Source organism: Taudactylus pleione, unplaced genomic scaffold (genome assembly GCF_031769625.1).
Source record: "Taudactylus pleione unplaced genomic scaffold, aTauple2 ptg001497l, whole genome shotgun sequence".
Lineage (NCBI taxonomy): Eukaryota > Metazoa > Chordata > Amphibia > Anura > Myobatrachidae > Taudactylus > Taudactylus pleione.
Genome location: NW_028285895.1, coordinates 157,934 through 178,989, shown reverse-complemented (window position 1 = coordinate 178,989; position 21,056 = coordinate 157,934). Strand labels below are relative to the sequence as shown.

General features: G+C 43.7%; 1 protein-coding gene across 3 annotated transcripts in view; it reads left to right on the top strand.

The window, feature by feature from the left end:
• Positions 1 to 21,056, top strand: part of LOC148442460 (protein transport protein Sec23A-like) — a 128,548-nt gene that overhangs the window by 56,090 nt on the left and 51,402 nt on the right. For all 3 annotated transcript variants that reach the window (XM_088463909.1, XM_088463910.1, XM_088463911.1), the window contains exons 9-12: positions 5,580 to 5,695; positions 11,189 to 11,312; positions 11,920 to 12,000; positions 13,703 to 13,792. In XM_088463909.1, coding sequence (XP_088320035.1) covers positions 5,580 to 5,695; positions 11,189 to 11,312; positions 11,920 to 12,000; positions 13,703 to 13,792 — 411 coding nt within the window. The remainder of the gene's footprint in view (positions 1 to 5,579; positions 5,696 to 11,188; positions 11,313 to 11,919; positions 12,001 to 13,702; positions 13,793 to 21,056) is intronic.

Below are 21,056 nucleotides of genomic sequence, written 5' to 3'. Positions count from 1 at the left end.
TTAATATTAACTTACTAGATGTTGAAATAGAACTAGAGTAGAAGTTGTCTGATATAAACAAAGCTACTAATAAAAAAAGTTCCCATGTCTTTGGGCAGCCTAGACTGTGACATTGTATTTACGTTGGAGGTGCTGTTGTCTTTTTATCACCCATTTCTGACAAACATTAGCTGACCTCAATGAGTTGCTGACTGGAAATCAACTACATGGGAAACCTTGCCCACCAGAGCTGGGCCCTTGTTTTATTCTTGTTTTGACGTTTTTACTTTATTTACTTTTTGAACTTTTAATTGGTGTCCCTCAGTCGTCGCTATGAAAGTGCAGAGATCGGCAATATCTTTTACCTACAGATCACTTTGTCAGGGACCCGGTCACTGCCACTATAGTCCATGGACTGGCACTGGGCTGCTCTTAGGACATGCAGAAGTTAGGTAAAGAGGCTGGGATTTAGTAGGTGCAGGGTGCCTGTTACTGGGATGGGTGGTTGAGGAGTGGGCAGTCAACCATAGCCGCACCTTACTAGGCACAGTATGGGTAAGTGGGGACATCCTTTGGATGGATGCTATCCCTCAGTACTGGGCCCTGTGGGAGGCACCATTCTTACAGCAATCCTGGTGTGGTTCCTACTTGGCAAGCCCACCAGAATGGACTTGGTGGCCCTCAGCAGCTCTTTCTGCTCCCCATCTGCCCTCACCTGCAGGGAAGTGGTGGGTTTTTTGTGGGCTCTTGGGTTGGGATGCAGTCAGGAAGCCGACGGTTGAAATGCCGACCGCCAGCTTCCGACTGTGCAATCCCGGCAGGGGTCTAATGATAGGCGTAGAAATCCTGACACCTACCATTATCCCTACACCCAGAGCCCGACGCCCGGTATCCCGAACGAAGGTAAGCCGGGCGGCGGGCGCGGACAGCCGCGGGGGCGGGTTAATTTAGGGACTCCCGGGGAAGGGGCTTAGGGTTAGCCATCCCCCCTGGAGGGTTAGGGTTAGGCTAGAAGAAGGGGGGTTATGGTTAAGCACCCCCGAGAGGGTTAGGTTTAGGCTGTGGGGAAGGGGGGGTTAGGTTTAGGTGCTTACAGGGGGGGGGTTAGGCACTTGGGGGGGGGGGGGGGGGAGGATAGGGCTGGGCAACACTAATGGGGGGTTAGGGTTAGGGGGGGAAGAGGGTTAGTAATAGTGAGAAAGTGTACCGGTCGGGATCTTCTATTACCGGGCTGCCTGGTGTCGGGATTTCAACCGCCGGACATGCGTCCAGAGGTGTTTCATACCAATCCCCTTGGGTTCTGCAACTGCAGCTGTTCAATCTTATTTTTCTTCCTACATATTTTAATATCTCTGAGGAGGGACAATGGAAAAATTTTTGGACTGCTCCTTATTGGCTCTTGCCCAGACTAGGGTAGTGTCTCTGTATGTGGCATGTGAGGCAGAGGACCAGCGGCTACTGAGATGGCAGAGGTCCAAGGGCCTTACCCAGGCTTTTGCAAAGCTCATTCAGGTCACCACACGTCCTTCATCTGGGCAAAGATACTCCCGCTCCCCTTCTGTAGAAGTCACAAGGTTTACCAGAAGTAGCATTTCAGGGCCCTTTTGCCTCCACCTCAGCTGCCCTCATAACCAGCTTGGTCTCAGGGCCTGACATGGCTAGTGCAGGGTCAGCTTAAGGTGTCCTCTTCCTTGGAGACAATTATCACTAGCACTCTTCTAAACTATGGAATTGGCAGCTGCCATGGATTCTTGAGGACTCTGTCTGATGTTGACCTTACAGTGTCTTGTTCGAACCACAAGGTGGAGCTTTGCTGCCCTAGCATGAGGGATCCACAGGTGTATCTGATAGAGTCTATGTTGGTTCTTCAATCTTGATCTGCCTGTTCCCACTGTTAGCAATTCTTCTGGGAACTTAAAAATAAAATGGTAAAAACAGATGCGTTTGGGTAATTCTTGTAGCCCTGGGCTAGTCCGGAAGGTCTTAGTACACAGTCATTATAAACATGGCAGAGGGTCCAACATGGCAGCTGCCTCCAAGACCAGGTCTTTTTAGATAGGGCCCCTTTCATTACCACGGTTTACATTGGGTGGCTTTGAAGCTATGATACATAGAGATAAGAGGTTTTGTTTTTTTGACATTGTGGTTCAGACCATTCTCGTGGTTTTAAAGACTTGGCCCAAACTTACCACAGCATTTGGAGGATCTATATCACCTGGTGTAAAGCAATGGGATTTCCTGTTCCTTATGTTTGCAACTGTTTCTACAGCGAAAACGTATTTGTTTTTTAACCTGAATTGCATAATAAATCCCAATAGCTCTTTGTAATGTCATCCTGTTGCTGACAGCCTCACAGCCCTCTCCTTTTGACCCAGTGGGAATAGTGCACATACCTAGACGACTGCCTTCCTGTTGCCTGTCTCTACTGCTTTCATGAGTATAGGGCATTTGGCTGAAAAGAGGATTTGGTTCTAAGGGCCTGATTCAGAGCCGGACGCTCTGACAAGAGCGCTCGCTCTGAATCAGGGCCCTCCTACCTATTATTGGAGCTGCCTTCTGGCCGCTCGCATAGCTGTGGGTGACCACCCACAGCTTATGCGAGCGGCCAAAAAAATGGTCAAGACCAACAGGCTTGCGACGAGACCCTGCGGTAGGGTCTCGCTGCCGCAAGCCCAGGAGTGCTTTTGGCTCTATCAGAGCCAAAAGCACTCCCACTGACATCACTAGTGATGTCAGTGGGGCCGGCCCCAGATGGCAGGCGTTCCCATGGGAACACCTCCGTCTGGGCAGCAACGCCCCCGGCACGCCCACCAAAGGGGGCGTGCTGTCACTCACCATCGACAGCACGCCCCCTTTGATGCGAGACCCATAGTGACGACTTGGCCGCACTAGGGCACCATCGACCCGCTTGCGAGCGCTCAGCGCTCGTGAGCAGGTCTGAATCAGGCCCTAAGTTCCATCATATTGTGATCCAGTTTTAGGTTGGGATAAATCTCCAGAAGAGGGTTCTCTCCATTTTCTAGAATGCCCATTACCTTTTCGTTCTTTAGAATAGCCACAAGAGAAGCTGCCTTATATTAGGGCAAGACAGTCTATACCTGAGAATGTGAGGACATATTCCACCAGGTATAAGGTATAAGTATTGAACACATCATCATTTTTTCCAGTAAATATTTTTGTAATGGGGATATTTTAACGAAATTTTCACCAAATATCAGCAACATCCTATGCAATCCACGCATGCAAAGAAATCAAACCATAGATGTCCATAAATTAAGTTATGTGAAATGACGAAGGGAAAAAGTATTGAACACGCTTAATGAAATTTATTTATCCTTCATACAAAAGCCTTTGGCCCTCATTCAGAGCCGCTCGTTAGCGGCAGTACGCTCGTTCCGAGCGATGTTTGCACATCTGCGCATGCGTACGGTTTTTAGTACGCATGCGCGAACCAGTCAGTGCGGCCGAAAATCGTTTGTACGCTATATAGCGAGTGCCTACTATTTTGAGTGACAGAATGAGGCGTATGTGGGTGGTAACAGGGGAAGGTGCTTGAAAATGGGGAGTGGAGATCCGAACGCAGGCGTGCTTAAAGGTCAAAACGGGCGTTTTATGGGTGTGTATATTTAAAACAGCAGCGTCATTGTCCACGTCACTGGGTTATTTTATAGCCAGAACTGCTCGCAAATTTGTGGTAGCAAACACCAACCACAAGAATAGCGAGCAGTTCATACGCTGGTCGATGTACTCGATTAATCTAATAAATAGCGGACATGACGTATGGTGTGAGCGGCCAGGGGGCGTTTTTAACAAATAAACGAGCGTATGTTTTGCTCGCTCGTTCAGACTTAGAGGTGTGAACAGACTGCAATGTGCATACGGATCATTTGAATAGCCACCCCTTGTTTTTAAACGAACGACCGCAAATAGCGAACGGCTCTGAATGAGGGCCTTTGTTGGTAATGACCGCTTCAAGACTCCTCATGTATGGAGAAACTAGTCGCCTGCATTGCTCAGGTGTGATTTTGGCCCATTCTTCCACACAGTCTTCAAATATTGAAGGTTCCATGGGCCTCTTCTATGAACCCTGATCTTTAGTTCTTTCCATAGATTTTCAATTTGATTTAAGTCAGGTTATTGGCTGGGCAATTGAGAGTGTATTTGGCTTTGTGTTTGGGATCACGGTCTTGCTGAAATGTCCACCCTTTTTTCATCTTCAGCATTTTGGTAAATGGCAGCAGATTTTTAGCAAGAATGTCTAAGTACATTTTTCCATTCATCTTTCCTTCAATCACATGAAGTATGCCAGTACCGTATGCTGAAAAACAGCCCCACACCATGATGTTCCAACCTCCAAACTTCACTGTTGGTATGGTGTTTTTGGGGTGGTGTGCAGTGCCATTTTGCCTTCAAACATGGTGTATTGTGGCATCCAAAGAGTTAAATTTTGGTCTCCTCTGACCAGACTATATTCTCCCAGTATTTCACAGGCTTGTCCAAATGTTGTGCAGCAAACTTTAAAACGAGCTTCAACATGCTTTTTCTTCCGCAATGGAGTCTTGCGTGGTGAGCGTGCATACAGGCCATGCCGGTTGAGTGCATTACTTATTGTTTTCTTTGAAACAATTGTATCTGCTAATTCCAGGTCTTTCTGAAGCTCTCCACAAGTGGTCCTTGGCTCTTGGACAACTCTTCTGATAATTAATTTCACTCCTCTGTCAGAAATCTTGTGAGAAGCACCTGGTCGTGGCAGGTTTATGGCGAAATGATGTTCTTTCCACTTCCGGATTATGGTCCCAACAATGCTCACTGGAAGATTCAGACATTTAGAAATCCTTCTGTAACCAATGCCATCAGTATGTTTTGCAACAATAAGGTTGCAAAGGTTTTGAGAGAGCTCTTTGCTTTTACCCATCATGAAATGTTTCTTGTGTGACACCTTTTTATAGGCCATCAATTGGGACTGTACCAGTTTATATTAATTTGCACTGACAAGGGGCAGGATTGCTTTCTAATTACTGATAGATTTCAGCTGGTGTCTTGGCTTTCCATGCCTTTTTGCACCTCCCTTTCTTCATGTGTTCAATACTTTTTCCCTGTGTCATTTCACATTATTACACATAATATATGAACATCTATGGTTTGATTTCTTTGCATGTATGGGTTACATGGGTTGTTGCTGACATTTGGTGAAAATTTCATTACAATAGCCCAATTACAAATATATTTAGTGAGAAAAATGTTGATGTGTTCAATACTTATTTTACCCGCTGTATTTGTAAACTGTTTTATGCATAACTTTTCTTTTTCATTTTATGGGGGACACTCCAGCAGATCAGCTGGAGTGGCAGAATTTTAATTTGTACTTAAATCCTGTTCAATAAAAGCATCACTTTTTGCATCTGTTTTAGACTTGCATATATTTAATGCTCCTGAAGCCTCAGTGATCGTTTGAGAACATGCTTTTCATGTCATTAAGTTCTAATATTGACCAATTAAACAGTTGCATTCATAGCAATAAGACCTAATTTATGTGTATTTGTAAAATATACATTATTATATTTTTAGCATTAAAAAAACCTTATATCTTTCCGTGACAGCATTTTGAAGCTCTTGCAAATCGTGCAGCCGCTTCCGGTCATGTGATTGACATCTATGCCTGTGCATTAGATCAGACTGGACTCTTGGAAATGAAATGCTGTCCAAACTATACAGGGTAAGAAACAGATAGACATGTTGGTGGTAACAATAACCTGTTTGTGCTTGTAGAAGATGTTTGCTGTGTAGATTGATGCTTTAAAAAAAAAAAAAAAAATAGGTGCCATTTATATTCCACTACATTATAGAGTATTTAATTCATACATTACAAATATGGTTCATTTGTAGACCTCTGACAGATTATCCTACAATACACTGTAAATCACTTTGTATAATGCCAGTCTCCTTTAATATATTGCAACAATGAGGGCAGGATGAAATTGGTAGGTCAGGAGTGAGAAAACACCTGTTTTAGAGGAGCTCCGTCTAAACTCTGTAATGCTTATTTATCCTAGTGAGTTTGGCAGACTAATGACCGCACAAGCCTCCTCTTAGAGCTTTTACTATTGGTTATAGGTACAAAGCACATGGACAAGAGGAAGACATTTTTCTGTACTAATCTATTCTCCCTGTTATAGGTGAGCAGTGTGGCTTGCTGGTTAGTGCATTTGTGCAGGAACCTTATTTATTTATTAACAGTTTTTTATATAGTGCAGCATATTCCTTTGCGCTTTACAATTGGAAACATTTATAGAACAAAACAGGGTAATAACAGACATAGAGGTAAGAGGGCCCTGCTTGCAAGCTTACAATCTATAGGGACATAGGCATTGATACACAAGGATAGGTGCTATATATATTGCAATTTGGTCCAGCCAGAATGCAGAGTTTCTTGGTGAGCTGCATGATGTCACACAGGAATATCGACCAAATGTCAGGTGTATGTGAAAGAAAGACAATGTGTGAGGTTATGTGTGGACTGTGAGAGGGGATGTAATAAGACATGGAAGCTATGAAGGTTATGTGGTCGATTCTGGAATCTGATAAGCTTGTCTGAAGAGGTGAGTTTTCAGGGAATGCTTGAAGGATTGAAGACTAGAGGTAAGTCTTATTGTGCGTGGTAAGGCATTTCGTAGAGTGGGTGCAGCCTGAAGAAAGTCTTGTAACCGTGAATGGGAGCAAGTAATGCGTGGGGATGAGAGACGCTGAGCTGACTGGAGAGGTCGGGTTGGGAGATATTTTGAGATGAGTGAAGAGATCTATGTTGGTGTGGTTTGGTTAATGGCCTTATGTGTAAGTAACAGTATATTGTATTGAATACGGTAGAAAACCGGTACCAATGGAGGGACTGACAGAGCGGGGCAGCAGATGATGAACGTTTGGCAAGGGAGATAAGCGTCGTAGCTGCATTCATAAAGGATTGTAATGGCAATAGCCTGTTTTTGGGAAGACCAGTAAGGAGACTATTGCAATAGTCAATGCGGGAAACAATGAGTGCATGGATTAGAGTTTTTGCAGTGTCTTGTGAGATATGGTCGAATTTTGGATATGTTTTTTAGATGTATGTAACATGATTTTGAGACAGATTGAATGTGGGGAACAAAGGACAGTTCAGAGTCAAGGATGACACCAAGGCAGCGAGCTTGTGGGGCGGGGTGGATTGTTGAGTTATCAGCAGTGATAAAGAGATCAGGTTGGTAACTGTGATTGGCCAGTGGAAATATAATTAATTCTGTTTTAGAAACATTAAGTTTCAGGTGGCGAGATGACATCCAAGATGAAATGGCAGAAATACATTCAGTGACACGGACAAATACAGATGGTGATAAATCTGGAGATGATAGGTAGATTTGAGTATCAACCGCATACAGATGGTACTGAAGTCCAAAAGAGCGGATTAGTTTGCCAAGAGAGGTGGTATAGATTGAGAATAGCAAAGGACCTAAGACAGAGCCTTGCGGTACTCCAACTGATAGAGGTAGCGAAGAGGAGGCAGAATCCGAAAAACAAACAGAAAAATAGCGATCAGATAGGTAGGAAGAGAACCAAGAAAGAGCTGTGTCCTTAAGACCTAGGGATTGTAATGTTTGTATGAGAAGAGAGTGGTCAACAGTGTCAAAAGCAGCAGAGAGATCTAGAAGAATTAGGAGTGAGTAATGTCCTTTAGCCTTGGCAGTGACCAGATCATTTACTACCTTAGTCAGTGCTGTCTCTGGAGTGCTGGGAACGAAAACCAGACTGAAGTGGGTCCAATAAGTTGTGGGTGTTAAAGTGTGTGAGGCAGGTGTAGACAAGTCTCTCCAGTAGCTTGGAGGGGCATGGGAGCTGGGAGATAGGACGGTAATTTGAGAGAGTGTTAGGGTCAGAATTTTGTTTTTTCAGAATGGGAGTAATCACTGCATGCTTGAACAGTGATGGAAAGTTGCCAGTAGAGAGAGAGAGAGATTACAGATTTTAGTTAGGGTTGGGATGAGCACAAGAGACAGAGCTTTACTGATTTGTGAGGGTATAGGATCTAGAGGAGAGGTAATAGAGTAGGAGGATGATAAGAGTGTAGATAACTTCATCTTCGTTTGTGAGGTCAAATGAAGAGCATGTGCCAGAGGGTTCAGGTAGGGAATTGAGCAGGGTCACTAGCTGAGGAAGAACATACCATTTCATTTCGGATATTATCACTCTTGTCCTTAAAATAGGAAGCAACATATGTGCACAGATAGTAGCAGGTGGCTTAGGTGAGGGAGGGGTAAGAAGCAGTTTAAATGTATTAAAAAGTCGCTTGGGGTTAAATGCTTGACCAGAGATAAGAGATTGGAAATATGTTTGTTTGGCAGTGTCCAGAGCAGTACGATAAGAGTTGTAGATAGTCTTATATGTGAGGAAGTCACATGGAATACGAGACTTTCGCCACTGACGTTCTACTTTACGTGAGAGTTTTTGTAGATGCCTTGTTAAGTTAGAATGCCACGGTTGACGTCTAAGTCTACGTGGTGTGTGATGGGTAGCTGGAGCTACTTCATCGAGGGCTTTTTCTAGAATCTGGTTTAGGTGTGATACAGCAGTCTCAGGAGAAGTGAATGTAGAAATTGGTGAGAGTTGTTGTTGTAGAGAGGTAGATAGTTGTTAAAAGTTAATAGCATTAATATTTCTGTGGGTTTTAGGAGGTTTGGTTGATTTCACTGACATTGAGGTTGTTGTAATGGAGGAGAGTGTGCAGGTGATAAGGTTGAGATCTGAGAGAGGGAAAGGAGCATTAGTGAAATCAGAAACTGAGCATAGTCTGGTAAATACAAGATCAAGGCAGTGGCCCTCCTTATGAGTAGAGGAGTCAGTCCATTGGGAGAGGCCAAAAGAGGAGGTTAGAGAGAGTAGTTTGGAGGCATGAGGAGATTATGGACTGTCAATGGGGATATTGAAATCACCCATAATGATGGTGGAGATGTCTGAGGATATGAAGTGAGGGAGCCAGGTTGAAAAATGTTCCAGAAATTGTTGAGGTGGCCCAGGCGGGCGATAGCAACTCGCAGAGAGAAAGGGGTGAAAGTCCTGATAAATGTACTTGAAATGATGTAAATGTAAGTGAAGGTACCTGTGGGAGAACTGTGAATGTGAAAGATTGGGAGAGTAATATTCCTACCCCACCTCCTTTACAACTACCAGGCCTGGAGGTGTGTGAGAAGTGTAGGTTACCATGTGAAAGTGCAGCAGAGGAGTCAGTGTCTGATTGTGTAAGCCATGTTTCTGTTATTGCCAGAAGGTTGAGGTTAGTTGAACTAAAGAGGTCATGGATGGATGTTCGCTTATTGCAGACAGAGCGTGCATTCCATAAGGCACATTTTAGTGACTTAGAGGGTGAAGGGAGGCACGCAATGTTTATGAGGTTAGCTGGATTTATAGTTCGCTGTGGGTGTGGCATGTGGGCCGGGCCTGGATTTGGTGATATGTCACCAGCTAATAGAAGCAACAGGAGAGAGATATAAATCTATTTGTGGGATTTGTCTGAATGATTTTTATGGCGAGAGGTTGTGGATGTTATTGTCAGTGTATGGATAATTTAAAAGCTCATGTGTGTTTGTAAGAGGAGAGAAGATTAATGAGGCAGCAATATGTACAGAAGGATGCAGGGAGAGTAAAGGATGTAGTAGTCTTAGAGATGATTCCATGGAGTAAGATCATTAATAGAAGTTTTTGATACATTTTTTCAGAACATTCAAAAATATACAACACACAAACTACTGTTAAGGAATGATATTGTAATTACCTTGTCGTAGATGTTCAATGTTTGTTCAACTGTTTTTTAACTGTTACATAAATTACACTTTGTGTCATAACACACTTAGGGCCTCATTCAGAGGCGGTTGTAGGATGCAAGCGGTCGTTCTGAAACAGGGCGGCCGCTTGCATCCTGAACGGCCGCCTCCATGTCGGTCGTTAGGCTGTGGGTTAACACCCACAGCTCTAACGACCGCTAAGGGTGATGGTCGCGATGGTCAAGACCATCGGGGCTAACGATGAGACCCTAAGGTAGGGTCTCTTCAACCTTAAGCCCCAGGGAGCTTCCTGCTCTGTTTGAGCAGGAAGCTCCCCACTGACATCACTGATGATGTCAGTGGGGCCGCCCCCAAACGGCAAGTGTTCCGACAGGAGCACCTCCGTTTGGCCGGGCACGCCCCCGGCCCGCCCAGCAAACGGAGCGAGCTGTCACTCAACATCGACAGCTCCCCCCTTCTGTTACGAGACCCCTAACGACGGATCTCACACATGCGCACGACGGAGCCGGCTCCGTCGTGCGCATGCGCACTGGAGCAACATCGACCCGGTTGCGCGCTCGTAGAGCTAACGACCGGGTCTGAATAAGCTCCTTAGTGCTTATAATACACGGCTGCCATCGTCAATTTAGTCATTACATCTAAATATTTGCTAACGAAGATAAATTAAATGAGGCAAAAATGTAAGTAACAATATATAGCTTGCTAGATGGAAATGGATTCCATATGTTTTTTTAAAAACAGCTGATCTAAGTGATCGCAAGCAGTAGTATGAATATGAAACTTCCCATATTAGCTGTTGCCAGTCCAGGCTATAAAAGCTGGTGACGCATGGGATGGCCACATTTGTTTTTTTCTATTGTACACTTTAAACAGTGATCATCATCCATGTATCTAGTAAGTGGCCACACCAAGATACTCTTTAAATGTATCTAGATACACGTTAAGCTTAATGTAATGTGGCAGCATACTTACACTTACATGTCTACGCTTGAATATCAATTAAAGCCCTTATTCAATGTTAATGATATCAATGATTTATACACAGGTACAGTGATGACTGTTCTGTAAGCTATTTGACCGGCTTCAGATCCCATTTATGTATAACTTTGTTAAGATATCTAGAACCCATGAACGGTGTCGTCTAGGTGTTTGTTTCTTAAAAGTGTTTTTCAGTATGCAAAAAGACACCATTTCATGCTGAATGGTTCCAGAGTGTAAGGAATGCAAAAAATGACTGTACTACAGGTCATTGCAATGCTGATACTGACAGGGGGAATTGCCAGCAAGCAGACTAAAGGGTGCATCATCTAACTTTGTATTAGGAATTATATACCTATATGCACTGTTAAGATTACCAATCCCCGGATCATATACAGTGATTATATTGTTTTTATTTTATACAGTGGTTACATCGTGATGGGAGATTCTTTCAACACATCTCTCTTCAAACAGACGTTTCAAAGAGTTTTTACTAAAGACACACAGGGCAACTTCAAGATGGCGTTTGGTGGCACTCTGGAAATTAAGGTAACTAATTGGACTAAACTGATCTGTGTATGTGATTAGAATCTCTGGTTCTGGTTTAGCAACATGCATGTATCTACACTGGTATAAACCATAAGACACTGGGATGGTAAAGATTCATGTTATTTCTTCCCTTTTACTGTCACCATGTTAGGACCCACATCTGAGAGTGCCATTAACGTATGTGTCCTGTACTGAAATAGGTTATCTAATACTATTATTTAGCTTCAGTAGGTCACCCACCTGGTTATTGCTCCAGTGCTATGGTGCTTTAAAGCTCTGGTTCTCCAACATGCACCAGTATGATGGTTTTACACACTGACGAAATGGTAAATGCACAATACACAAAATGACAACCGTGAGATCCTTCCATTGAGCTTACACCAAACCTTATATTGGAGACTTTTACATTCTGGCAGTGTATGAAAATGTTAAACGTATGAGAGGTTTTTTTTTTATACAAAAATAAACCTAAAATAAGCACATTGGTTCCATTGTACGGTACTACTGTTACTTGGAAGATTATACATAAATGCTGCTCATAGAGATATTCTGTCATTGACGTTTGTTTACATGTTATATTTTCTTGTACTTTTCATGTGTTCTGAAGAATTCCAGGGAGATAAAGATTTCCGGTGCAATTGGACCCTGTGTATCACTGAATGCTAAGGGACCCTGTGTTTCCGAAAACGTGAGTTTTAAGGGTATTGTGTTACTGCCAAAATGTAATGCAACCAACTTTAAGTCTGCTTCTCTCATGCCCACAGTCATTAATAGTAAAGTTTAGTAAATGCCTTTCTGATTGGCCAAAAAATTACATAAGCCATTTGACATGCGCACACATTTTCTGACATGCGATTACTTCTTTTAACTTTGCTTAGCTGGCGCGCTGATGTTGGGTGCGATGTAGTTCATTTGTTTAGCTGCTCATGAAGTACACTGTACTGTATGTAGACTGTGTTGTATGGGTTCTTTCAGACCATGCTGTTAATGCTCTGTAAAAAGTAAGGTATTTCATTATTGAAAGTCACTAAAAAACTTCATAATCTCTCTTTTTTTTATTGTGTTTGTGGTGTGAGATCAGTGTTACTAGTATGCTACGTCTTTCACTTTATGTCCTACAACCAATAATGGGAACCATGATCCCTTTGTCACATGGTGGAGGGAATTCAGCTCAGTGCAATTTGCTGCCAGACATCACACCATGGTGTCTGACTATGCTTCATTAGACTATTATGGGTGTTAGGCAAACATTTATGAAGTTATTGGATGCAAGTTGCTTTGGCCCAACTGATCTGGAGGCACTTGCAGGCATACAGCTGAATTGAGTTCCGCCTATATCCTAAAGTTGTCTGATATCACCATTTAAAGAGGAACTTCACTTGAAGTCTATCATTGAGTGGCGTGCCAGATCCATGTAGCATCCCAAAGCCCCAAGCTGACAGGCACCACTGTTGTCGATGCTCCTCCCCTAATGCAAGTGTCTGTTGCATGCATACAAGGGAAGGGGCACCATCAAAAGCTCAGTATGTTTGAGTAGGGTGAGGGGGATTAATGTACAGGAGGCCAGTAATTAAAACACTGAAGTTACTGTTAACAATGTATCTTCCACTTACCATTACATATTCACTAAAAAAATGATGTGATGACCTCTGACACTTGTGGTTTTCATTTGACTCTTGGTGTTGTTTTAATTATTTATTTTTTATTTTTTTTCTGCAAATGAAGTAATCCATTCCCTAGACCAGTGATTTCCAAACTCCACCATTACAGTTCAGGTTTTAAGGATATCCATGCTTGAGCAGCGGTGACTTAATTAGTACCTTAGTCAATTTGATTTAAACATCTGGGCTGAAACATGGATATCCTTAAAACCTGCACTGTAATGGTGGAGTTTGGGAGCCTCTGTTCTAGACTGTATATACTCTAAAGAAAACATAAATACGAGGGTATTCAATAAAGAGCTTTTGTTGGACTACTAATTATTTTAAAATACCACATTTTTCAAATAAAACCTTTTTTTTTTTTTTTTTTAATAAAACATTGTTTTTTCTTGTAATGCTGAATATTTTGTGCTGTTGTCTATTTAACTTATGGCAGCACATTCCCGAGGTACAGGCTGAAGGTCTTAACTGCAATTAAGCAGTAAATTAGGAATGCTATTAGGCTGTGTGAGTGCAGGGACCGGTAATGTGCCTCATCTATCTTAATTTGAGTTTGAACATTTCAGCGGATATTATATGGAGATTGTACTGCTTGGAAAGCAAAAGGCTTTAGTAGCACTTTTCTGGGATACAGAAATATTGTCCTTTTAGCTGACAATGGCACCTTATCTATTCTCCTTTTTATCTAACTAATGTCTTTCAGTACAATAATGTCATCTGTTTCCACAGGAAATTGGTACGGGTGGGACATGTCAATGGAAAGTATGTGGCCTCAGTCCTGCCACAACTCTGGCAGTGTATTTTGAGGTGGTAAATCAGGTAAGCTTATGTATGTATACAAGGTAATCGTACTTTTAGCACCCAATAGTATATTCCTGTTTAGATTGTCAATGGACATATTTTAGATTCATGTAAATATGCGTGCCAGACGTATACTACAAAGATGCTCATTAAATACCAGTCTAATTGATACATATCTGCTCCTTGTACTAATCTTCTCCATAAAATCCACCCAAAGGAGAACCAAAAGATGGAATTAGAAGAAATACTGTGGTATCTTTGACAACACACATCCGTGAGGGCCCTTCACCATACCAGTGCCACTGCCTACATACCAAGATGTTATGTAATCAAAACTTAGCCTGTTTTATAGCATCCATTAAAATTGAGCTCACAAATATACCCACTAAACAAAGATTTGCACAGCATTCGGGGCGCAAACTTGGCAGTGATATTGGCGGTCAGACACCACTATATCATGGGCGTGGGCAGGAGCACATTTTCTCCTAAAACACTGGGGGACAAAGAAGGGTGGCACGGTCATTGAACTGTATCACTTAGACTGCTTCTGAGCACCTTTGAAGCATACGTCACGTACTGTACCCGTATTTACATGAGTCTAATGTATGTCCTTTATGGCTTTCTTTGCCATGTCTGTATATATGTTTTATATATGTATGTATATGTTACTAGATGTAATGACCCGTGTTGCCAAGCTTTTTGTTTTTACTGCTTCTCTCGCGTGTTATCAAATTGGATATGGGGTGAAACGCGTGTGGCCAGTTTTAGTGCTTGTATAACTTATTTACTTAGGTTATTCCTTAAGTTCTGTTTCATGTGTCCCTTTTGCTTTCCTGACAACATTTCCTGAGAATAAACTAGATTTTACTGCCCATTTTGTTATTCTGGTGCCTAAAATTGTGGTATTTCATGAATGTTTGGGTTTTTTATGTCAAGGTACAAGGTGGAGTTTTTGGAGTTGCAGATGGTTACAGCTGACAATAGGAGTTTTGGGTGGAGTGAGGGTATTCCTCATAATGTGCCATGTGAGTTTGGCGAACATTGTCTTTTCCTATAGTTTTCAGAGAAGTGCGTGAACTTTGCCCAATTTAAAACAAGTCTTCAAACACGCTAAAGTGAAACATGTGAAAGAGGCAGTCCCAGTAATTTTATTATATATTTAAACTGTAAATTAGGCTAAACTGAAATCTTTTTAGGATAAAAACTGAAGGGTTTATTGAGAGGGCTGGTTTTGGGGTGGGATGATGTTGGGTTTTGGGTGTGATGTTTGCGTAAATGCTTCTCTCCAGGTCTGTGCTATGCGGATCAATTTAGCGCATCAATGCGAAAGAAGTGGTTTTGTGCTGCACGTCCAGTACATGTCTTAAATGTGGAACACTGTCTCTCTATTATTACACTGCAATGCATTCTCCAGCCATTTCTCTTTGTGAATTAACGTTTAAGTTTTACAATATAATAAATGATTATTAGAACTGCAGGAGCTTCTTATAGCAGGTAAAGTACCATTGTACAAAAATAGTATAAGATGAACAGGGGTGTATCTAGAGGTCGGAGCGCCCCTGGCAAAATAGGGGCCTGGCGCCCCCCCCCCCACCCCATAGGCAGTTAGCAACGCGGGATTTTTAGTGGGATATATATATATATATATGAGGGGGACAAGGACAAGCGCCTTATAGTGGCAGAGGCAAGTATTAATAAGGAGGAAAGCATGTGTATGTGTATATATATATATATAATGTACATAACCAGTGGCACTCCAACCATAAGAATCACAAGAGGCAGGGTATTCACATCAACGTTGATGTGAATACCCTGCCTCTTGTGATTCTTATGGTTGGAGTGCCACTGGTTATGTACAGTGTGTCTGGTGGCTAGTTTCTGGCTATCTACAGAGGGCACCCTCATCTTGGGCAGTAAGTGGGAGTGCCATCCATACTGTGTGTGTGTGTGTGTGTAAAATATCTAAATATATATAAATATATATATATATACACACACACACACAAACACTGATCATACACACACAACATTCAGTACAACACAGTGGCAGAACTCCCAGAGACAATGGAGTCATTTGCCGCCGGGCTCCAGCCCTTAAGGGGGCACCTGGCTCCATTGTCCCCCGGGCCGTTCCGGTCACTGCCATGGAGATGGAGCTCCGCTGATCGGCGCTCCACCTCCAGCGGCGTCAATACGGGGGGTGCAGTCGCACCCCCTATTTGCCGGGCGCCCGCTGAGTGTATTACCAGCGGGCGCCCGGCTCCTTCGTTCTCCCCTGCGGTAGCCGGAGGAACGGAGCTCAGTGTGAGCTCCGCTTCCGGGTCCCGCAATGCACTATGGGAATGACGTCACTCCCATAGTTCCGAGGAGCGGGCGCCGGGAACGGAAGGCAGCAGGACTGGAGCGAGGTTTCAGGTAAGTATTTTTTGTATGTATGTGCGCTCGCGGGGGGCTCACTACAGGGGGCATTACTGGGGGCTCACTACAGGGGGCATTACTGGGGGCTTGCTACAGGGGGCATTACGGGGGCATACTACATGGGGCATTACGGGGGCGTACTACACGGGGCATTACGGGGGCTTACTACAGGGGGCATTACTGGGGGCTTTCTACAGGGGGCATTACTGGGGGCTTACTGCAGGGGGCATTACTGGGGGAACTGCATAGGGGGGCGGCAGCTGGGGCTGGCATAGGTGCTGGGGGGGTGGTACATTTTAATTTGTGGGGACACCAACATTTATCTTGCCTAGGGGCACCTGGGATGAAGTTACGCCACTGGTACAACACACATAACATTCACAAAGCATACTTACAAACAAACACACACACACACAGAGCATACTTACATACACGTGTGTGGGCTCTGCTGCTTGGACTTCCTCCTAGGTGCCGGGCTGCTGGGCGGCCGAAATCCGCCTTCTCCCACGAGGACATGCTCCCTCTGTTACTGCAGCACAGGCACGCTGCTCGGACCCTGCCGGTTCAGCTGTCAGCAGTGGCGGACCTAGACTTTCCATTTAGGGGGGGCGGTTTAATGATAATAACCCTGACTCCCCCTCTCTTCTACCCTGGCACCACCCCAGGTCGGGTGTATATATTACACACACACATTACATAGGAGACACACACATGCACATTATATATATATATAGCGCACGCATATATTACATAGGAGCAAACACGCATGCACATAAACACACATATATATGAATATTATATAGCACACACATATTACATAGGAACAAAACACATATACACACACATATAAATATCATATAGCACACACATTACATAGGAACAAACACACATGCACATACACACACATATAAATATTATATAGCACACATATATTACATAGGAACAAACCCACATGCATATACACAGACACATATAAATATTATATAGCACACATATATTGCATAGGAACAAACACACATGCACACACACAAATATTATATAGCATACATACATTACATAGGAACAAGCACACACACATAAATATTATATAGCACACACATATATTACATAGGAACAAACACACATGCACATACACACATATTAATATTATATAGCACACACATATTAGATATGAACAAACACACATGCACATACACACACATACATACATACATACATATATATACACACACATAAATATATAGCATACACATATATTAGATAGGAACAAACACACATGCACACACATATATACACACATATATTATATAGGAATACACATATATACACACACATATATTAGATAGGAATACACATATATACACACACATATATTAGATAGGAACAAACACACATGCACATACACATTTTCACTTACATTAGCATCCTGACATGCTGCCTGCAGCAGGTTGTTGATGGGGGCGTGGCCAAATAGTTTGCATATTAGGCTCCGCCCCTCTCCATAGACCCGCGAATCTCGGCATAATGCTGGAATGGGGGGCGTGGCTGCGACGTGGGTTTAAAAAAAAAACAAAAACATTTCGTTTCTCAGGGGGGGTTCCGTACTCGTGGGTGCGCTACTAGCGGCACCCGGGGTACTGATACAAGGGGGAAGGAGGAGCCGCTGTAATGCCGCTGCTCCTCTGGCATTAGGAGTGCTGTGCTGTGTATTGTGCCAGGACACAAGAGCAGCACTGCTGCAGTTGTGAGTGTCTTGGGGAGTTATCAGTCTCCCGAGTCCCAAAGCCAGAGCAGACAGGCAAGGACGCTAGGTCGCCCCCCCCCTGGATCCGCCACTGGCTGTCAGTGCTTCCGCGTCAGGTGGTATGACGCGGAAGCGCTGACAGCTAAACAGACATTGGCCGGGCAGCTTTAGTTATGGTGGGTGGCTTGTGGCCGGAGGAGAGACGGAGACAGTTGTCTCCGTCTCTAAGAAAACAATATGTTTCCGTCAGGGGGGGTTCCGTCACTGCTGGCCGCGGGTGGCACTGCCTGGTGGTGCCAGCGCCCCCCAACCGGCTGGCGCCCCTGGCGAGTGCCATCCTGGCCAATAGGGAAATACGCCCCTGAAGATGAATAAGTTAAGATGAACTTGTCTGTCTTATACTGTTGACTAGTGATGACTTGGAAAAGTAAGAATTGCATTCCCATGGTATCTTCACAATGTAAATTTAGTTAGAGGTTGTTGAAGTTTGTCAGTCAGGTGGTCTATACTAATTTTGTTAATAATGAAAGCAGCAACAAATGTACCTTTAAATAAAGATACAGCTGCAGATGATGGTTGTTCATACACACTGAACAACTGTCATCTGGGTGTGGGTCCCGCTGGCCGGGGGTTGCGGCGCGACTCCTTCCTTGCAGCCTCCGCTGCAAGCCGACCGCCCATACACACAGCACAATGGACAGATATGTCTGCAGATATAGCTGCCATCAGCTGTGCAGCACAGCCGATGCGATATGTCTGGGAATGACATCGTTCACAGACATATCACTGGTACACACTGGCCGAAGGGCACAAAATATATTGGGCGTTCAATTGATCGGCTAATATATCTGCCAGTGTGTACCCAACATTAGTAAGACGTAATAAGGGAAGACAAGTACAAGGGGAATAAACATACAGTAGATGACACATTCCATACCAAGGATCACATCAAGAACAAGGGTCATCACTTTGAAATGAAATGCACTTTTACCATCAGCATGGAAGGGGCTCTGTACAGTAAGAGCGGTAACGCTTACTACATGAGTACGGGTGGGAATCCTTACTACATGAGTACGGGTGGGAATCCTTACTGCATGAGTACGGGTGGGAATCCTTACGGCATGAGTACGGGTGGGAATCCTTACGGCATGAGTACGGGTGGGAATCCTTACGGCATGAGTACGGGTGGGAATCCTTACGGCATGAGTACGGGTGGGAATCCTTACCGCATGAGTACGGGTGGGAATCCTTACCGCATGAGTACGGGTGGGAATCCTTACCGCATGAGTACGGGTGGGAATCCTTACCGCATGAGTACGGGTGGGAATCCTTACCGCATGAGTACGGGTGGGAATCCTTACCGCATGAGTACGGGTGGGAATCCTTACCGCATGAGTACGGGTGGGAATCCTTACCGCATGAGTACGGGTGGGAATCCTTACCGCATGAGTACGGGTGGGAATCCTTACCGCATGAGTACGGGTGGGAATCCTTACCGCATGAGTACGGGTGGGAATCCTTACCACATGAGTACGGGTGGGAATCCTTACCACATGAGTACGGGTGGGAATCCTTACCACATGAGTACGGGTGGGAATCCTTACCACATGAGTACGGGTGGGAATCCTTACCACATGAGTACGGGTGGGAATCCTTACCACATGAGTACGGGTGGGAATCCTTACCACATGAGTACGGGTGGGAATCCTTACCACATGAGTACGGGTGGGAATCCTTACCACATGAGTACGGGTGGGAATCCTTACCACATGAGTACGGGTGGGAATCCTTACCACATGAGTACGGGTGGGAATCCTTACCACATGAGTACGGGTGGGAATCCTTACCACATGAGTACGGGTGGGAATCCTTACCACATGAGTACGGGTGGGAATCCTTACCACATGAGGTGGGTGTGGAAAATTCAATAGGAAAATGTAAATATGGATTTGATTTATTTCTCCTAATGCACTCTATATATATAACTAGTGGATGTGGTATATTTATCCAATTTATATCTTGTCAGGAACTATTATTTTCCCTCTTGTAAAGCTAATATGACAGCAGGGCACAATGGGGGTTTTGTTTTAGCTTTTTGGATCAACACAATAATAACTTATGAAAGGATGGACTTCATAGACCTGTGTCCTTTTTTTTTTTTTAATATACCTTATTATTTAACGTAGCAGAACGGGAATTGTTGTTTTATAATTATAACGCACACACAATTATGTCATTACTTTATTCATGAAAAGTGTGTATTGATTTTAAATTAAATCTAAATAAATGTACCAGTGTACCATGTTATGTGGTATGTTACTCATTCGTTATTGGAAATAGTTACCTTTCTGAGAGGTTAGTAGTGGGTTGTACATATTTGATGAAGGATCACTTTTGCAGGAAGTAGCTTGTCAATACAGGTTGTGATCTGAAATTTAGTATGATGAATCGGCAAGGAAGGAGGAAGCAAATAAGGTCTGTGATTTATTTCTGATGCACCAACAACTTCTACAGTGATGTACAATAATTGCACTCAAATACAAACAGATACAAATGTAGCAAGATGCTTAGGGGATTTCCCTGTCAGTTTCAGAGATACACACGTGTATTATATATCATTGTAACTATGTGTTAAATTCAACAGGTCAGTAACAAAGGCAGCGCACATAATTGTTGTTTACCTGAGATACACAATAAATAAGTTTTTTCCACAAAGTCGTAAAAGAAAAAAACCTTATCCTAACTTTTATACCTGGATCTCCAGTGATGTACAACATTCACTCTTGTCTACTTTTGTCTGTACTAGCGATGGGCAAAGCGAGACATTGAACTGATTCGAGCCATGTGACTCAGCTCAGCAGAGTGGCGTGAGACAGTGTCTTGGCGCACGGCTCTTCTGGGAATGCAGACTGCCAGGACTGTCTGTGCGGGTCGCGATTAATCCATTGCACGTTTGCAGCACTTGAGTTCCAATCCCGGCTTGTGATCTGGGAGTGGGTCGGCCGCGATGTGCAGTGCATCTGGTAGGGGGGCTGCGGTGTCGGTTCGCTGTGCTGCGTGGTAGCTGACAACTGTGGTTATGTACTGCAAATAGTGTTTCTAGTTACATCAAGTAGTGGA